Below are 21,565 nucleotides of genomic sequence, written 5' to 3' on the forward strand. Positions count from 1 at the left end.
TATATTTTGTACCTTCAAATAACTCATCCACTTGACCAAGCAGTTTCCTTAGTTGCCTCTTGTTTGCTTCTTTTCACTCTTCAATATGTAACCAGTACTGTTTCCGATATATTCTGTTTAGTAATTTATGTTGATATGTTATTGAGTATAAAATAATACATATAAATCTTAGCTCTGATTGGTCAAACTTAAAACACCTAGAAAGATTGGAAATTTTCAAGGTATCATTTAAAGACATGGCAATTAATTATAGGGAGGCAGAAACATTCTCCTATGCATGATCTTTATTTTATCATCCCATAAACCTAGTTTGATATAATCAGTCACATGTAAGAGAACCAATAATATCATGCTACATTTGGATTTTTTAAACTCCATGCTATATTCAAACATTGTTTCAAACTCTGTTATACCTTCTAAATTACTTTTCAACCTGAAGATGACCACTTAAGTTTGTCAAAAATGTTCATTTTTATTTAATTAATCTTATACTGCTGGATTTTCTGGTTTGGCAAGTGTTTTTAATATTAATATTAAGTCAATTCTCAGTCATTATTACAGGTATACAGTAAGATGAAAATAGTGATTCTTTTCATTATGTTGTTATGCAAAGCTGAATGCTGTTTACATTTCAGAAAATAATTATATATGTTATCATTTCTCTTAATTGTATCGCTTGTAGCCCGTAAGAAATCACACATTTTTAGTAATTAGAAAACATTTTCATTTACAACTACTTTATAAAACTTATAATCAACAGGATTGTAACCAGAAATTTCTGAGTATGGATCACCTGCATATCACCTAGATTGCATAGACTTAGCATCAGTATGTAGGCTACTTTAAAAATGCATTAGCCCACAATTACTTGAAACATATTATTGTGCAATGAGGTGCTATATTGATATGGCAGGTTCTTGCATATGCAAATCAGTGATACATATGACAATGATCAATAAAAAAAAAAGGCAGAATTTTATTCTTGTTTGTTTCATGGCTGTTGGCCTACCCATTCAGCAGATATGTCACCTACTGAACATCGTTATCAAGAACATTTGCAGGATAAGGTCAACTGATCCATCAAGTCCTCCAGTAGTCAGTACCAATGAACTATGGATGTGCTTACAAGCTATCTGACAAGAAATTCTGGGGACACCATTACACCATCAAAAGCCTTTTCATTTTCAATTCATTGCCACAACATGTAGCAGCTCTTATTGTAGCTCATGGAGGCTTTACAAGATACTGATTTTATGAAGTCATAAATGCTGAATTGTTATAAAAATTTAATCACCTATGTGCAGTCATAGTGTGTGACCAAAATTTTATTCTAATTGGATAATTCCTTCAGTGTTGCAATTTTCACAAATGGCATAGATCACTCTAATATGTGAGTAAATCACCAAACGATCGCCTTAATATCAGGCTATAATATGGCTAATTAAATGATTTGTATAAAGTAATTTGACAATAGAGATAGACGTTATGCACCATCTCTTAAGTAAATTAATAATTATAGCCCGATATTCAGGCGATCATTTGGTGATTTATTCTATATTTCTCGGGCTTTGAGTTGTTATTATCTAATATGTGAGTTTGATGTTCTTGTTTTTGTTTCATCCAGTGCTCAACTACTACTAGCATGTTTTTTAATGCTGTTTATTTTTAATTCCAGTGGCGGTAGCATTGGGGGCTGGCTGGCAGAGACAGAGAGTGACTGGGCATTAATTAATGTGGGAAACAGTCCACGCTGCCTTATGTTGCTACATCCATGAATTGAAATACAGTAGAGCGTCATTTATCCGAATCAATTGGGCACTGGGGTGGTTCGGATAACTTATTTTTCAGATAACAAATCATGTACAAAAAAATATATTAATTTATCCCATGTTGAAATTTTCTCCGTTGCGTGTTGCTTTGCGTTGAATTTTCGTCGATGTTAAGCCTAACGAAGACTATTGTATCGTTAAAAATTATTTTTTATTTTGTACAAACAAAATAAATATATTGAAAAATATAAAAACAATAAAAAATTATACTTCAGATGTTAATTTAGTATCAAAAACGTAAAATATTTGAGTAACCCAAGAAATAGCCGAAGATTGCAGCGCCACAGCACTAGCGAAAATTTAAATTTGCCGACTTGAATGCTTTCCAATAACAGACGTTTCGGATAACCAGCTTTCGGATAAACGACGCTCTACTGTATAGCTGATAACACAGGCAACCTCTGTAGGAAAATGACCTTGTTTATATTACATTCCATTACTTAAACCCCGAATTTAGCGCGAGTCGATTTTTTAACGGAAAATAAATACGGTAATTAATAATTTGAGATTCGTTTTTGAGATTAAAACCTGTCCAAAACGGAACTCGATTAATTGTAATATAGATAAAAACAACGTAAAAATTTTACACAGAGAAAGAAATTGGTATAAGAGAAAATTTAAAGAAAACTATAAAATAAATAAACCCCAGAAAAATAATATCAATAAAAATGTAAGTACAGAAATTTATAATAATTGGTTAGAATTATTATAATAATAAAATAAAAATAATAAATAAATAACTCAAGAGTGCCTAATATGCAAATATAATTGAACGGTTCGCGTCCTTATGCAAATGAGATTAAACAGCTGTTTGTCATAGTGATGTGTGGAGTATGCTCTAACTGTTATCCGACGTAAGTATTTTAATGTAAAGAAAACCTTATAATGTAACTTTATAACAGTGAATAAGTAATTGTAATAAGATACATGCATTTACTACAACTTACAAAATAACCAGAAAATGAATGGTGAATTAATTTTTGAAGAAAGGAAAATTTATATTTACGATTTGTTGCATGGTAAATCGATGTCTAGATTGAGTTGTAAGAATTGTTGGGAGTGAGGATTGGGATTTAGATGTAGAAATAAATTTAATTATAAGTGTTTTAATAATAATGTAATGTGATGAAACAGAAGGAACTTCAGAACCGAGATAAAATTACAGTGAAAGAATCGCCACAAGCAAGGTAAAAAGGCACGAACTCGAAGCTTCTTTACTTCTGAATAGTAGCGATTTTCTTATTTTTTACATCCATATTTCTAATCCTTAGCGGTAACGGTTAGACACTGTCATGAAAGGAAAGTTTACTTAAACATTTGTAATGTAGAAATAAACATTTGAATACAATATTTGATATTCTATAAATTTAATATTCACTTAATCAACAATAAATCTAAAATATCAGACCGTAATTCTGTTAAATGTTTATTTCATTCAGACTTAATTGAATTCAATTATTTTTTATAGTGTGATCAGTCAATTCATATCTAACTTATTAAAAGCTTTGATCATAAGGGTTAATGTCCAGATACGTGGACTGTCATGGCGGCACTTCCTATTCCAGCCTCGACACTGGAGCGGTTTGGAGACGACATGTCACGTGACGACGCGAGCGAACGCGGCAGCGTCGGCGGCTGTCATGGCGGCTCACCGCTGATGCCAGCAAACAAAACTGGGGACGCACGTTCTAACCTAACCTAACCTATTCTAGTAATTTAATTGGTAATTTATTAGAATAAGTTAGGTTAAGTTAGAACGTGCGTCCCCACTGTTTCCTTTCTTTTGTTTGCTGGAATCAGCGATGAGTTGCCATGACAAAAAAAAAAAAAAATTAACAAGCTGGCGAAAATTCGAAACAACTGCACTAGCAGAACACGCGCCGTTCGCTCGCGTCGTCACGTGACATGTCTCCAAACCGCTCTGGTGTCGAGACTGGAATAGGAAGTGCCGCCATGACAGTCCACGTATCTGGACATTAAGCATAATAAGAATTAGTTGTCGTGTTATTCAACGTAATTCTTACATTAACGGAAGCCGTTGTAATTTATATTTTACGGCTTATCACACACAGCAATCGAATATAAAATTGTTTACAATTATAATAAATTTTATAATTAGCAAAGTGTAATAAATTGTTTTGAAATACTCGATTGCTGTGTTTGCTAAGCCCTAAAATATAAACCGAAAATACGTCGAAGAATAATAATGTAAGGGCAAGAAGTAGAGTTATTATTATTAGATGTGGTCGTATTGTTTATTTAAAATTATCGAAAACGTTCAAATTAAAACAATTTGAATAAAATTAAGCTTAAATTAGATAAAGATCGAAGCTAAAGGCTTAGTTAGATCGTTACTTTCTATTGGATAATACCTCACGTGGTCACGAAGGAGACATTTTTTAAAAAGTTTGTAATAGAAGCGATACGATGCCTCAATGTTTTTTTTTCAGTTTATATTTTAAATTTAATAAAGTAACTTTAAAATACGCCATTTGAAAGCATATTTAAAACTGCAATAAAAAAAAAAAAAGTCCATGGTGAAAGATGAATCTCACGTGGTAACTGACGTCACTTCATCGTAATTACGAAGTCGAATCGAAATTTGTAAAACATTTAGAGAACTTGTAACACTCGTGTTTATGAATATAAAAAATAATAATTTCGTTTAGAGAATAATTTAGTATTAATCTATAAAGTTTATTTATAGACGTTACCTTTAGCTTAGATTATTTAGGACTATACTATAGTTTTATATACCATGTATAAGGGTTATCTAAATGTCATTTGTTATTAGTGACGCTTGCCCCTTTAATTTGAACTTCGTGTAATTAACAGTTCGGGGTCATCGTTAAATCTATACTTCATGACGTCATAGAAAGGGTGTGTGTGTTAGGCTGTGAGCTATACGGAATATGTTAGGATAGTGTTTTATTTTTTTTTTTTGATAATCATTCAAATTGATACCTTTCTCTAGTTTAGAAAAGATATTTTACTCATACTCCTGGTAATTACTTTCCCTGCTGTTATATATAACAGGGGAAAAGTTATGGCGATCGGTCAAGAAATCACCCTTCCAAGATTTTTTATTTTTGAATTCGGGAAATACAAATAATTTTTTCACCCTGTTTGAAGCTTAATAACTCTCGTGTCTATTGTCGAAAATTTCTGAAATTTTGCAGGCAGGTTTGTGCATTACGGGGATTAAGGCCATTAAATTTTGACGGTTACAGGAAGTGAAGAGATAAACGGAAAGCTTGTCACATCTCGAGTAGGGTCAAACTTAATGACTATTTTACTCAATCATTTTTTGGCAAGTGTAAAGCAGCGACTTCATAAGATTTGTTGTGGATCATTATCATGATTAAAATAGAAGATATTCGAGATTCGTAGTTTTCCAGTGGAAGTATGTACAGTATGTTCTCTTTTGAAATATGTCCACATTATCCATATATATTTTGTCATTAAACATACGCTTTCCATCCCCATAGACTACCATATATTCCCAAACCATAACACTTTCTTCTCCATGTTTAAGGAAAAGCTTGTGTCAATAGTTACTGTATTCACAGTTCGACCAACAGAGCCAAAAATGTTAAATTTGCAGTCTACTAAAAATATTACAAGCTTGAATTCTTCATAATCTTTTATTTTCTATTTCATATTATTGATAGTTAATCAATGAAAACATCTACAATAACAATCTCAATTTAGACTTATTTTTACATACTGTTTGCATTCTGTATAGATATTTTTCGTATAGACATCCATTTAAAAGAATTTTTATAAATTTCACGTTAATCATCATAAAATTATATTTGTATTTTAGTAAATGTGTACACTGTTTATCTGTAAATATCATGTAATTTAAAAATAGAATTTATATAAATTTTAAATGATTTAGCTTAGGGAATAGAAATTTTTACCACTGCACAACATCCACTGAATATGAATTTTTCTGATTTTAATTAGAATCGCTTTATTTTTCCATTTAGCTAATCTTCACCCTGCAAATACAAAAACAAACTAGAAACGAGAAGAACGAAGTTCAATCTTGCAAGAATGAAATCCATGATTCATTGTTAAGAAATTGTATTTTACATGTTTCAACGTCATGAGTTCCTCTTATGGAGAAGTTATGAGGAAAGTATACTTAACATAAGCCTTTAAAAAATATAATATTTTTAAAACCTGAATCTAACGTATTACACATCTTTTCATATAATAATAGGAATGATTAAGAAAATCAATAATAAAAAATTTAATATTAGAATGTATTAATATTAAAAGTCATGTAAAATTAAATTTTATGTAATTTATTTCAATTATGTTGTTATTACTTTCAGTTGTTCTTTGGATGAAACAAAGTTTCGAAGAAAATATTTTGAAATTTATAAGAGAAATTGAATGTTAGATGCAGTGCTCTACTTAAATCAGTGCATTTCGTTTAAAAAGAAGATAAAGGTCTACTGCAAGGATACAAATAGAATTCATGAAGACATAAATACACTTCAAAAATATTTTACAGAAATCGTTTAGCTACTTTAATATGACATCCCTGATTAGCTGTTGTTGAAAATATTACTAACATAATATTTATAAACGAACATTATTATCTCTAAAATTAATTTTTTGTGTGTTTGATACAGAAATGTTCTTTTAAATATAAAAATGATTATTGAATTAAATATTATTATTCATTTATTTATTGTTTCTATTTAAGAAACTTTTTATTATATCGATAAAATATTATTTATAACAATTTTTTTAATTGCAGAGAAAGGAAACCAAAAGAAATTTTCATGTGAACACTGTAAGAAGAATTTCAAAACGAAACAAAATGTGCAAAGGCATGAACGAATCCATACAGGAGAAAAGCCTTACAGTTGCGACAAGTGTAAACAGAAGTTTACGCAAAAGTCAAGCTTAATATTACACCTTAGAACACATACTGGAGAAAAGCCTTACACTTGTGACGAGTGTAAACAGAGCTTTACAACTAAACAAAGTTTGCAAACTCATGAAAGAATCCATTCAGGAGAAAAGCCTTACACTTGTGATGAGTGTAAACAGAAATTTACACAAAAGGTAAACTTAATCACACACCTCCGAAAACACACTGGAAAAAGCCTTACTGTTGTGACGTGTGTAAACAGAAGTTTACACAAAAGGTAAACTTAATTAGACATCTTTGGGTTCACAATAGACAAAAGTAACATTGAACGTTAATTATGACCAGAGAAATTCGTTTGAAACCATGATCCAAAAATACATTAGAATATTTGCACTTTGAAATTTTGAAGGAATATTATTTTTAATTTCTATTGATGTAGAATGATAGAAAGATGTAAGCAAAACTGGTTTTAAATGAAAATTATGTTTTTCCAATTTTCGAAAAGTTTCAACTGAAAGACATCACAATATTTATATTCAAATGTAGTTCATTTCGAATTTTATAAGTATATTTAAAAAAGTAACATCTTTCTATCTCGATATTTTTAAACAAAAATTAATATTTTCTGAAATTTTGAAATTGCAATTTCTGTTTGAACATACAAAATAGTTTATGTAGAAGTTTGTTGGAACGGATTTCGTTATTTTTGAATCACATTATCATAACAATTCGGTTATTGATATGAAGTTAATATATAAATAAAATGTCCTTATGTAAAACTTTTTTGAATAAAAAGTCATTTCATCGATATTTGCATGAATTACTTATAGTGAAAGTTAATTTATTAGATCAGTGATTAGGAGAGTGTATATTTTGCTGTAATTTATAATACAGGAATTCCTCGTATATTCGAACTTTATATGCACATCCAAAATTTGCCTCATTTTTTGACAGATAAACATTGTCGTGTTTTAGTAAATCGTTTTTCCTTTATAACCCATTTTTTACACCTGATACGAAAACATTTCGTGCAATAAATCAATTTAAATTTTTTGGATTGCAATTTGAAAACATTGTAGACTAATAAATTCCAACTATTATCTGTTCTTTAAACGCGAAAACGGTGTCAGATACTATAGATGCAAGTCAAGAGCAGATATGAGAAGCTTAGTGGCAGGAGGACCCCTATAAACTATAATTGACCTTCACTTTGATCAGTAAGTCACGTCATTTCAATTCAAAAATTTTCTCCAGAATGGAGTTAGATAGACGACCCACATGACTCGATTGTTATCTGGAAAAATATGATGCACAGGAGAAAGACGATAGTAAAATCCAGAGCATATATTTTAAATTAAATTGATTAAAAATTACAACTTAACGATGTCACAATAATTTTTCCTCGTTTTTATTAATATATTAGCATAGGAGCCCGGCGTTGCTCGGGGAAAAAGTAACGATAGCAAAGATTAAGAATATTAGATTATAGCCGATCTTATCCGTTTTCACTGTATGCAGGAATTAGGTTCTTTCTTTTCCGAGAGTGACTGGAGAATGTTTAGATGGATCTTAAAATATGTTCGATTTCCTGCAAAAACGCAAGAAATCGCTTCTAAAATAGTGCAAAAGCCTACCGTTGAATATAGAAATGTACCCATTAACAAAAAATTTATTTTACTTCTTTAACCATCCGAAAGCAAGAAATCAAGTGGAGTCACGTTAGTTGACAAAATAGTTGAGTCACGCCACTTTTTGGACACCTAATTTTAGTAAGGGTAGGGTCTTATGTAAAGATTTTAATAAAATATATTTTTCATCAGTGTCTTGCCGTCATTGGAAGCGGTGGAAGCGCCGCTTCTCTTGTATTTTCTAAAAATAAATACATATTGCGCAATTATTTTCATTTTTTAACGTATTTTGGATTAATTAATATTTTATTATAACCGCATTTTGTATCTTATTACAAATTTCTATACTCCACGTGAAAAAAAACAATAAGATGTGTATTCGAATGTCAGTGGCGGAATGGAAGCGCTGTATTGTCGAAACTGGCTCCGCTTCCAAACACCCAGAATATAAGCATTCGCGCACGCGCTTTATAGAGCACGAACGTCACCCGGTTTATCTGGTGGAAGCTACATACGTATAACGCTTCCAATGATTCTATCCAGGACCGGTTCTGAGCTATTAGTCGCCTGCCTGATAGAATATTTGGCCAGCCTCGCCCGATTATGTGAATCGCGAGTAGATTTATAACATACCAGTAAATTTCTATCAGTTGGGTTATGTTTTTATGATAGTTCTGTATAGTTGACAGAAGTTTTAAAAAAAATCCATTAAAATATTTGATATTTTTAACATGCTCGCCCATCTTATATTACTTATGGATTTCAATGTTAAACCGGTGATATTACGATTTCGTGTGTCCCATCTCTAAGGGGATGTAGAAAAAACGTGTACAATTCTTGTACAATCTTAAAAAAGTTAAATGTTACTTTGGTATCATCATTTACAATTGAACTTAATGAATAAGACATATGCACGAGGTACAGAAAAAGCTCTAGAATTCATTTTCCTTAAATTTACGATTTATGTATCCGTTTGTCATAAAAATTTGTCTTTCCACTTTTTTCCCGAGACTACAAATATTCGAGTACAAAGTAATTGGTTTCGACTTATTTCTTCTTAAGAAGATAAATAATTAAAAGATTAGGGAATTAGAAACAAATAAATACATCTGAAATAGCCGGAATTTTACTTAAAATAGTAACGTCATTTCCTGTTGTGCGAAAAAAAAAGTATCTTTAGATTTTAATGTTTTATGTCGTAAAATAAAATTTTTATTTCTTAATATTTATTTGCTCATATTTTCGCTATTTGTTACGTATTATGACTCCACATTCGAATAATCGTCATACGTTACTGCTTATGGACGAATAAGAGAAGTCTGATTTGAAAATTGAGTAGCATAGACGCAGCTTATTTTTTAGTTGCTAATTTCATGGACAGTTTCTTTCAGCACTCATCTTCTCTAGCAAGGAGACTGGCCCTCTCCTTGTTATCGAATCGGTTTATCAGAAGCAGAAAATAGTCGAATTTTCCAATATGTAAATTAACATAGCACATTCTTGGCCGTAGATAAAATTTTTGTATCTTTTCTGAATTTTTCTAGCTTTTCAATTAAACTGTCCTTACAAATCTAGAATTCAAAAAAAAAACTTTTTCATTCCCTAGAAGCAGATCCTATTCCCTAAATGTAGTGAAACTTCCTTAATTAGGGTTTACATCCCTGAGGGGTTTCCTTTTTGTTCAGGAATTTATTCCTGGAAAAGATTTAGACCACGTGTAGCAAAGAAACAAAATAAACCGGAAGTAGACGAAGAGAACAGAGTAGTCGCCAAGGCATTTGCCTTGTATGAACGAATACTATTTTTTTTTTTTTTAGGTTCACAAACTCAGGAATAAAGAAAAATAGAATTTATCTTTTTGAATAAGTAAAGTTGAAGAAAAAAGAAGGATCTTTCGAATAAACTGACCTAAAATTACAGTGAAAAAGTTTTTAGGAGCAACGTAAAAGGCCACCAACTCGAAATTCTTTTGTGAGTAGTAGCGATTTTCTTATTTTTTAGATCCATAATTCTTGTCCTTAGCGCTAACGGTTAGAAACAGTCATGAAAAGAAAGTTTACTTAAACATTTGTAATATAGAAATAAACGTTTCATTTCAATAATTGATATAGATTTAATATTCACTTAATCAAAAATAAAGATATCGATCTGTAATTCTATCAGACTTAATTCTTATATTTTATTCAGACTTAATGGAGTGTTCTCTCATGTCAACCACTTTTTTGTTTTACTTTCGAAATAGGGACTCTACCCTGTTGTACCTTGAAAATAGGGACCCTACACAATATAGAAAAAACTTGTAATTGTTTTTTTTTTCTTTATATTAATATGCTATATCAGGTGACCCTAATGTTGGCGATAACCCCGACGCAAGTTAGTTGTTGATTAATTTTGCGCCACAGTCATTTCTGGGAAAATAAGTACTAGATTGGGTCCCCAGTGGCGTGCCGTCATTGGAAGTGGTGGAAGCGCTGCTTCCCTTATATTTTCTAAAAAATAAATACATATTCTTCTTCACGTGCCATGCCCGGTCCCCCAGACGTTGGCGATCATCAAGGAGAGGGAGTTCCTATCTTCGGCCGTTCTCATTACCTCCCCAATGTTTTGTATGCCTGTCCATTTTTTAATATTGTCCATCCATGATAAATGTCTTCGGCCTCGTTTACGCTTTCCCTCAATCTTTCCATTGAGGATTAGTTGTGGGATTTTGTATTTTTCTCCTCTAGTGATATGTCCCAAGTATGCAATTTTTCTGCATTTGATTGTTGACAGCAATTTTCTATTTGTTCTTGCTCTGCTTAGAATTTCGTTGTTGGTCACTCGATCCGTCCATGGGACTCTCAGCATCTTTCTGTGAATCCACATCTCAAATGCCTCCAGTCTTCTTTCTGTATTCCTTTTTAATGTCCAGCTTTCCACACCATAGAGGAGAACTGACCAAATATAACATTCGGCCATGCGTTGCCGCAATTTCAAATTTAAATTGTCGTTGCAGAGCAGGGTTTTCATTTTTTGGAAGGATGTTCTAGCTGCTGCTATCCTGCATTTAATTTCTTTCCCTGAATCTATATTTTCTGTAATTATGCTTCCCAAGTATTCAAACTGTTTGACCCGTTCAATTTTTTTTGGTCAAGAACAAGTTGTGCCTCTCTGTGTGGAGTCTGACTAAAAATCATAAATTTAGTTTTGTTTGCATTTATTTTGAGACCGGCATCAATTCCTGCTGAGTTAATTTTGTTTAGTAGTACCTGTAAGCCTTCTAGGCTGTCGCATATGATTAGTGTATCATCAGCATATCTAATGACGTTAAGAATTACGCCGTTGATTTTAATCCCATAATTTGAGTTTTCTAAGGCATTTTTGAAGATTTTGTCTGAGTACAGATTAAACAATAAGGGCGAAAGAATGCAGCCCTGCCGGACTCCTCTCTGTATTTCAATTTCTGCTGTTTTCATTGTTCCTAACTTGACTTCTGCTGTTTGACCCCAGTATAAATTTTGAATTATTCTGATGTCCTTGCCATCTAATTGAACTTGGTGTAGGATCTCTATTAATTTGGAGTGTTTCACACTATCGAAAGCCTTTTCATAGTCGATGAAACAAGCAAATATGTCTTTTTGTTGTTCACGACATCTCTGGAGAAGGACGTTGATACTAAACAACGCTTCTCTTGTTCCAAAAGCATTTCTGAATCCAAATTGAGTTTCCTCGAGATCAATTTCACATTTTTTATATATCCTGGCGTGTATAATATGTAGAAATATCTTCAGAACATGGCACATGAGACTAATGAGTCTGTAGTCGCTACAACTTTTAGGATGACTTGTTTTAGGGATTGTTACAAAGGTTGATTTTAACCAGTCTTTTGGTATTGTGCCAGTATTGTAGATCCGATTGAATAATCTAGTAATTAGTTTAATATTATCATCTTCGATCAATTTCACAATTTCAGTCGGGATTTCGTCAGGTCCGGGAGTTTTCTTATTCTTTGCGATATGAATGGCATGCTTTACTTCTTCGTCGAGTATTTCAGGACCTTCTACTGGGTCTTTATTTATGGGTGTTGGTCTTTCCTCATCAAAAAGTTTTTCAACGTAATGTTTCCACGTGTTTTTCAGTTCATTTTCATCAATAATAGGACTGTTATTAGCATCCATTAGTATATTAGAGCGATGACACTTGAAGGAACCCGTCATTTCTGGAACATCTGGAACATATTATGTTCTTTTTCGAGGTTTTCAATTTCGTTGCAGTTTCTCTTTATCCATTCTTCCTTGGCCTTTTTTTATCTCTACCTTTATAATGTCATTGATACGTTTGTAAGTTTCTGCGTCATTTTTTGTTCGTCTTCGTTTTTCCATTAAGTCCAGTATCTCTTCCGTCATCCATCTCTTCTTCTTGACTTTACAGGTTGATTTTAGGTTTTTGTGACAGACTATGATCAAGATGTCCCTCAGATCTTCCCATAGTGTTTGTACGTCAGAATGATTATCATCTTTCAAGTTGCCCAGCTCCTTATTCAATTCTTCTTTTACTTGTTTTCTAAATTGTTGTATTTCTATTCCCGTAATATCATAGTGTTGGTTTCTGCACTTTGGTTTAATTGCCTTTAATTTTATTTTGATGTCTGCCACCAGTGGAACATGGTCAGAACCAATATCTGCGCCAGGGAATGTTGTCACCCGTGTTACGCAGTTTCTGTGACGTTTATTAATGAGTATGTAGTCTATCTGGTTTCTAATTGGTGTTTGATTTTTATCAGCAGGTGATTTCCAGGTGTAGAGTCTTCTTTTTGGTAATTTGAACCAAGTGTTCGTAATTACCATATCATTTTCCTGGCAGAATTCAAAAAGTCTGTCACCTCTCTCATTGCTTAGACCCAACCCAAAGTCTCCTATCAGATCTTCCCGTCTTCTCATGCCGACTTTAGCGTTGTAATCACCAATAATCATGGTGATATCATCCTTTTTTAGTTTGCCAAGTATCTTATCGATAGAGTTGTATAAGTCTTCTAGCTCGTCTTCATTATTATTGGTAAATGTTGGGGCGTATACTTGTATTATATTAATTCTGAAAGGTTGACCATGTATTTGAATTAACATCAGCCTATCCGATATTGGTGAATGGCCGATAACACATTGCGTATGTTTTGCAGAAACAAATATCCCCACCCCATTTCGGTGGTATTGGTCTTGGTCATTGTTTTCTGAATAGTAAAGCGTTCCGTGCTCATTTTGGCATACTCCAGAACCAGGCCAGCGTAATTCACTAATGCCTAGAATATCTATTTTTAATCTTTGGGTTTCTTTAATTACATTGTCAAACTTACCAGCCATAAAAAGGCTTCTCACATTCCATGTGGCGATACGAATTTTTGATTTCACTATGTTGAGCCGGGAGATTCTTCGCACCCCTTGCCCATCTAAAGGGTGCTCGGGACTAGGGGCCATTGATGTAGGTTTCCTCTCCATAGCGATATCCTGGGAATAGATTAAGGGGTGGTATTCCGTTGCCTTTCCCTGTAATAATCAGCCGCTCCTTACGTGGAGACACTTATCACTAAAAATGTTCAATTTGTTGACTTCTCTTCCAACTAAATATTTAGCAACCGCTGCGAATATTTTTTCACTTCGAATCGAAATACATATTAATTTTACTTATATGAAAATAATCGCACAATATTTTATTATAACCACATTATGTATCTTAACACAAATTTCTATACTACTGTGAAATCCGCGATTTTTACGCCCATGTCGGAAAAACCCTTTGCAAACAACTCCGATAAAAAAACACTCTTGGTGGGAATTATATCGGAAATCACCGATTGTTTCCACACTTAGGTGGAAAAGTTGACACTTAAGTGATCAGAATGCACCGTTAGTGTCAACAGACGTCGATCACGTGAATCCTTTCCCACGCAGAATGTATAAAAGCTCGAGTCTCCGAAAGCTCCGGGCGACCAAAAACAGTTATACTTATAACTGTGTACATCTTGTCTCCTTACTCCGGACATAGCGACCGATATTTTGCTTAACTATTACAGAAAAACGTTACAGAATTGACAGAATAGAATGCAGAAAACTTTAAAGTTAGATGCAAAAACTTAGTAATAAAAATATATACCTTAACAAAAAGAAACGAACAAATAAACTAATTATAAACAAAATAATTGGTATATTAAATAACAATGTACAAAAATTGTACACATTTTTTTGAAAAAATGTTAAAAAATTAACTGTTACTTTGGTAGCATCATTTACAACTAAATTTAATGAATGAGATGCACAAAGTACAAAATAGCTGTAGAAATTATTTTCCTTAAATATACGATTTATGTATCCGTTGTCATAAAAATTTGTCTTTCCACTTTTTTCACTTCGTACAAATATTCAAGTACGAAGTAACCGGTTTCAACTTATTTCTACTTAAGAAGTAGTTAAATAACTAAGAAAACATAAATAAAACCCTGCTAAAAAAGCCGAAATTTTACTTAAACAAAAGGTTAACCGAACCAATATCTAGCCGAGTACGGTAAGGACTAGTTTCTTCGTAATATTAAATAAGAAAGACAGAAATTATTTTTTTAGTTCAATGAGAGTGACCGAAAAGTTGTACATTTTGGAAATTTCCGTGGACCCTGGTCCTACAACGAGTTAGTTAGAAAACAAACGACGGACAATCTATTAAGTTTAACACATTGAGATTTTTATAGCTACGGCGAGAAACGTTTAAAATCTACAACAACCCTGTCGCCTCCTACGAGGTATACTAGTGATGCGACAAAAGAGGCATTTGACATTGACCGCTATCGGCACCCTGGGGATATGGCAGCCCGCGTGTATGCACCTATCAGGACCGTCTCTGATTCCATCCATTAACCACTCGTAGGGAGCTATTTGACTAAGTGGATTGTTTTAAGATTTAAAAAGTAAAGAATATTCTGTTATTTTTATGTACGTTTCTTTACAAAGCTATATATAATTATAATTTCTTTAAAAAGTATATTAATACAGTTGAAGAATATTTTGTATGTAATGTAAATAGCAAGTGTGTACTGTACACCCACTACACGTTTTATTTCACCAAGTAAGTTTTTATAATTATATTTTTAATTTTAGCCCTTATATAGTGGCTAGCGATTCAAAATGTAATTGCGATATTGAAAATTTATTTAAAAAAAGTTTTGACTCAAGATCATATACTGTAATGAAAAAGAAAACATTATTAAAAGTGAAAGACCAATGCCTAAATTTAATATAAACACTTCAATAAAGAAATTTGTTTGATATTTTCACGATAAAATGGCTCTGTAAATGCATAAAAATGCAAAAATTGTTTTGTTCACCTTGCCTACTATTTTCAAATGAAATTAGTGTGGGGAATAAGAATGGCTTTGACAATTTAGATGGCAAAAGACACGAAAAATCGTCGATTCTTTCGTATTTGAAACAATTTCGAAATCAAAGCGGAATAGAATTGAACATTAGTAAATAATATAAAATAGATATTTAAGATTATAACGAGATAGTTACGGCTAATAGATATACTGTATTTAAATTAATAGATGTTTTTCTCAAAGGGAGAATCGGCATTTAGAGGGCATAGGGAATCTATTAAATCTAATTACAAAGGTAATTATATCGAACTTGTTTATTTATTAATTACGTCAGACAAATAATCTAGTAAAATACTTATCTATTAAAATCTAATAAATCTATTAAAAATATTAAAAATATGATTGCCCCTGGAAGTCGGCTTCTTACAGAAACACAGCTTCCCTATCATCAAATGTCACGGCACGCCGCTGGTATAAAAGTCTCTTTACAATTCACTTTCTATTACACTTCGGGTTAAAATAAAATCTGAGGACGACCACGACGCAATCGATCTACATTTTGAGGCATATGGAGGCAGATGCCACCGTGTAAGAGATGTTAAAAATTTTTCCTCGAACTTTTTGATCCAGTTTTCGGTCGCGGGTTTGCACCTTACCAAAGGGCTAGCGACGTGGAGTTTTCCGGGTTTTCTTCACTTGTCTAATACCAAAATAGAGGCTAGTTTCCTATAGAAAGTCCTGGTACGCGATACCCATTGGTAGATCACTCAAGTATTACATTGCCTTATCCAAATATTGCGTATAGAAAAACACTTGAATTTTAGATGATATTGTTCGATTTTTCTATCCTGTTTTTAAATGTAGAGTATTTAGGTTATTTATTTATTTCTTTATTTATTTCCAGAAAAATCAACATGTCATTAGAAGTGCACATGGTTGTATCCATCATCTTCCTTACTGTAGGTTTCGTAATGGTATTTGTAGGATTGGTTCTATGTTACTTGATCAAACCCGAACTTTACATCCGAGGACATTTTTACCATCGGTTAGTGACGTCGGTTCTTCCGCAACCCTCGGAAGAATTTCCTCCACCGATATTTCCAACCGCACCTTCTTCAGATTCGGAATTAATGTGCTATAGCCCCGCTTGAAAAAGTATTAAAATATATAAGGGTCCTTGGGACTGAATATTTCGTCAAAATTTATATACATTAAACTTGTAAAACTTGTCTTTTATTTTTATAAAATAAAATATAATGCGATTTTATTTTTTATGCCATTGTTTTGCTACAAACTTCCAACTGTTTAAAATTATATTTGGCTCATTAAATTTAAATACTTTTGTTTCGTTATAAATTGGGTACATTTTTTCTGTTTTCGTCATCCGTCATAACTGTCATAAACATTATTATTAATTATAAATTCATTAAAAAATGCGCAACTTTAATAAATATCGAATCTGTAAACATTTAATATAAAATTTAATTAGTTTTATTAAATATAAAAATTTATGTACAAATTTAATTGTTGAAGTAATTATGATTCTGGAGTACACAAACCGAGTACGTGTTTTTTTTTTGGTTTATTTAAATTCGTCTGGTATGCCTTTTAGTGGCGAATATTCGTTATTTCGCGGTGAAAGTTGTTAGCAGTAGAACACGGAATGAAATACAGCGTAAATGTGTGTAGAATATAAGTTGTTTTGGCCGGTTATAGTCGTTTAAACAGTCTTTAATTAAACACGAGAACACTGCTTGATGTTTCGTTGTCACTGTCATTGTTCTATGCACTTTAACTGAATCTCGAACGGTGTCGAAGTAACCGTCCGTAAATTGGGATGGAAAGTCAAGTCCAGTCGATTAAGTCGTAGCCGGGTGAAAGATCAATTCCTGGTGAGTGTCATATTCGGGTGAAAGGTCACTTCCGAATGGCGATGTTACATTCGGTGGAAAGTCGAAATCTGAGCAAGAAGGCTTGGCCAGAGAAGAGGTTTATATCTTCCAGCAGCAAAACAACCTTTTCCACCAAGGCCTTTTACGCTCGACGGACTCTTCCACCATTTCTTCAGACTCCTTTCTGTCCACTCCGGTCTCACCCGACCGTGTCTCTACCGTCCATTCCGGAACTTCCGGATACCGCCGCTCCAGATATTGGACGAGAGACAAGGCGGTGTCGTCCGGAGTTACGACCACCACCAGTTTGACGTCCGGTGTATGACACTTCTCTCCCGCATCTTTAGGAAGCACCCTTATGACACCTGGCCAAGACCAGGCGTCATCCTCGGACTCTGCATTGTCCGAGATGCGCAACTTCTTCAACTCTCTGAAATTCTCCATTCTGCAAAGGAAATTGAGANTGGCTCATTAAATTTAAATACTTTTGTTTCGTTATAAATTGGGTACATTTTTTCTGTTTTCGTCATCCGTCATAACTGTCATAAACATTATTATTAATTATAAATTCATTAAAAAATGCGCAACTTTAATAAATATCGAATCTGTAAACATTTAATATAAAATTTAATTAGTTTTATTAAATATAAAAATTTATGTACAAATTTAATTGTTGAAGTAATTATGATTCTGGAGTACACAAACCGAGTACGTGTTTTTTTTTTGGTTTATTTAAATTCGTCTGGTATGCCTTTTAGTGGCGAATATTCGTTATTTCGCGGTGAAAGTTGTTAGCAGTAGAACACGGAATGAAATACAGCGTAAATGTGTGTAGAATATAAGTTGTTTTGGCCGGTTATAGTCGTTTAAACAGTCTTTAATTAAACACGAGAACACTGCTTGATGTTTCGTTGTCACTGTCATTGTTCTATGCACTTTAACTGAATCTCGAACGGTGTCGAAGTAACCGTCCGTAAATTGGGATGGAAAGTCAAGTCCAGTCGATTAAGTCGTAGCCGGGTGAAAGATCAATTCCTGGTGAGTGTCATATTCGGGTGAAAGGTCACTTCCGAATGGCGATGTTACATTCGGTGGAAAGTCGAAATCTGAGCAAGAAGGCTTGGCCAGAGAAGAGGTTTATATCTTCCAGCAGCAAAACAACCTTTTCCACCAAGGCCTTTTACGCTCGACGGACTCTTCCACCATTTCTTCAGACTCCTTTCTGTCCACTCCGGTCTCACCCGACCGTGTCTCTACCGTCCATTCCGGAACTTCCGGATACCGCCGCTCCAGATATTGGACGAGAGACAAGGCGGTGTCGTCCGGAGTTACGACCACCACCAGTTTGACGTCCGGTGTATGACACTTCTCTCCCGCATCTTTAGGAAGCACCCTTATGACACCTGGCCAAGACCAGGCGTCATCCTCGGACTCTGCATTGTCCGAGATGCGCAACTTCTTCAACTCTCTGAAATTCTCCATTCTGCAAAGAAAATTGAGAGAATTAATTGAGAAAATTTTCCTATTCTAATCTGAATTGTAAATTTCTAATGCAAAAATGATTAATTTCTGTTAGAAAAGAATATTATAATAAAATATCTATATATTATATATAATAATTTTAATCTTTTCGACGATTTTTAATGTTCGATAGAGGAATTAGTTTATTAAAGTTGTACTATTCTGTTGACTGCCGTAACACAAAACAACTGCGAAAATAGAGGAATAAACTCGAATTATTTTAATTAATTAAGATTCAGACGAATTTCATATGGTATATTAATATATATATACGTATGTAATTTATAAACTATAGCGGGTAATAACAGATTTTAAAGTATGCTATTTATTAATTTTTATTTTGCTTTAACAATGGAAAGATGCGAATCCTCCGAAGGAAACCGATCAATTCTTATCGAAACACATCGCCGCCAACTGTGATATTTTGCTGATCAAAGTTAAAGAGTATTTAAATCTACAAAGATCATAGTGTAAACTTACATTACTTTAAACATTCGCTGCAAACGAAGCAAAAGTAGAAAAAGCACTCGCATTAAACAATCGCACGAGTCAACAATAGATTCTCTCTCAACAACGAGAAAATTTTATTGTTGCATAGTGACTCGATTTAATGTTAAAAATTTGCATTTTTCGGCGAATTCCGTCATTTCTGTGCCTGTGTTTCTAAAGAGAGTGATGTTCACGGATCATTGCACGAGTTTTATCTCACGGGGTAAACAGTTAAAAAAAAACAAATTCGATGCCCATACTTTTGACCATGAAATTTTTATTTCGTAAATACAAAGTTTAGTTCCAAAGTTTTTCTATAGGGAAAAATTCGCTGAAATTTGCATCTGGGGTGCATATATAATGGACTTTGGAGCCGTCACGTGATACCGCAATGACGTTATGTTTCATATCACGTAATTCATCTCTTTAAGACGATCCGATTTTCGTAATAAAGCCAAACTATCGGACAACCTGCGGTATTCACGTANATCCTCGGACTCTGCATTGTCCGAGATGTGCAACTTCTTCAACTCTCTGAAATTCTCCATTCTGCAAAGAAAATTGAGAGAATTAATTGAGAAAATTTTCCTATTCTAATCTGAATTGTAAATTTCTAATGCAAAAATGATTAATTTCTGTTAGAAAAGAATATTATAATAAAATATCTATATATTATATATAATAATTTTAATCTTTTCGACGATTTTTAATGTTCGATAGAGGAATTAGTTTATTAAAATTGTACTATTCTGTTGACTGCCGTAACACAAAACAACTGCGAAAATAGAGGAATAAACTCGAATTATTTTAATTAATTAAGATTCAGACGAATTTCATATGGTATATTAATATATATATACGTATGTAATTTATAAACTATAGCGGGTAATAACAGATTTTAAAGTATGCTATTTATTAATTTTTATTTTGCTTTAACAATGGAAAGATGCGAATCCTCCGAAGGAAACCGATCAATTCTTATCGAAACACATCGCCGCCAACTGTGATATTTTGCTGATCAAAGTTAAAGAGTATTTAAATCTACAAAGATCATAGTGTAAACTTACATTACTTTAAACATTCGCTGCAAACGAAGCAAAAGTAGAAAAAGCACTCGCATTAAACAATCGCACGAGTCAACAATAGATTCTCTCTCAACAACGAGAAAATTTTATTGTTGCATAGTGACTCGATTTAATGTTAAAAATTTGCATTTTTCGGCGAATTCCGTCATTTCTGTGCCTGTGTTTCTAAAGAGAGTGATGTTCACGGATCATTGCACGAGTTTTATCTCACGGGGTAAACAGTTAAAAAAAAAACAAATTCGATGCCCATACTTTTGACCATGAAATTTTTATTTCGTAAATACAAAGTTTAGTTCCAAAGTTTTTCTATAGGGAAAAATTCGCTGAAATTTGCATCTGGGGTGCATATATAATGGACTTTGGAGCCGTCACGTGATACCGCAATGACGTTATGTTTCATATCACGTAATTCATCTCTTTAAGAAAATCCGATTTTCGTAATAAAGCCAAACTATCGGACAACCTGCGGTATTCACGGGATAAGGCATTGAATGGAAAATGTTTATTTGAAATTTAATATCTATTAAAAGTTACATGTCGTGTGGACTTTTATAAAACTCCCCGCCCGTGGATTCTAAGAGGTCATGTTTTATCGTTGTTGTTTGTTAAATTACGGCAACGCAACACTTGGGCGATCTGCATAGGGAAAATGTCTTCCGGGAGCTGTTTTAAGGGTAACTAGCTGCTATTTAGGCTTCTCTGAAGACGTGGAGAAAACCCGGAAAAACTCCATGTGGCCATCCCGTCCTGGACATACGCAAACCCGCCACCGAACTCCCAGTATTCCGGGAACGAAACCGCTTGGCTACTGGTGGGACGGGCATGTTTTAGTAACCCCATTATGGATTCGGGCAGGACCACAACGGGGCGGAAGAATGGTGAAGCACGGAG

The 21,565-nt window shown here is 33.3% G+C and overlaps 1 protein-coding gene across 1 annotated transcript; it reads right to left on the reverse strand.

Annotated features, from left to right (window-relative positions):
• Positions 1-18,307: 18,307 nt before the first annotated feature.
• Positions 18,308-19,653, reverse strand: LOC111633195. The gene is made up of 2 exons (XM_023377720.1): positions 19,581-19,653; positions 18,308-19,062 (listed from the first exon to the last, which is right to left on the reverse strand). Exons 1-2 carry the CDS (start codon positions 19,631-19,633, stop codon positions 18,717-18,719), a joined length of 399 nt encoding a protein of 132 aa, XP_023233488.1. The 5' UTR covers positions 19,634-19,653; the 3' UTR covers positions 18,308-18,716.
• Positions 19,654-21,565: the final 1,912 nt, after the last annotated feature.

The sequence above is a fragment of the Centruroides sculpturatus genome, unplaced genomic scaffold (genome assembly GCF_000671375.1).
Source record: "Centruroides sculpturatus isolate CEXI.00-Female unplaced genomic scaffold, Cexi_2.0 scaffold127, whole genome shotgun sequence".
Lineage (NCBI taxonomy): Eukaryota > Metazoa > Arthropoda > Arachnida > Scorpiones > Buthidae > Centruroides > Centruroides sculpturatus.

What these genes read in the sequence shown, in the direction of transcription:
- LOC111633195 (XM_023377720.1), bottom strand. Translation starts at nt 19,633, where the DNA reads ATGCGAGTGCTTTTTCTACTTTTGCTTCGTTTGCAGCGAATGTTTAAA. An exon ending in CAGCGAATGTTTAAAGTAAT is followed by an intron (nt 19,063 to 19,580) that starts GTAAGTTTACAC and finishes TTTTCTTTGCAG; the next exon opens with AATGGAGAATTTCAGAGAGT.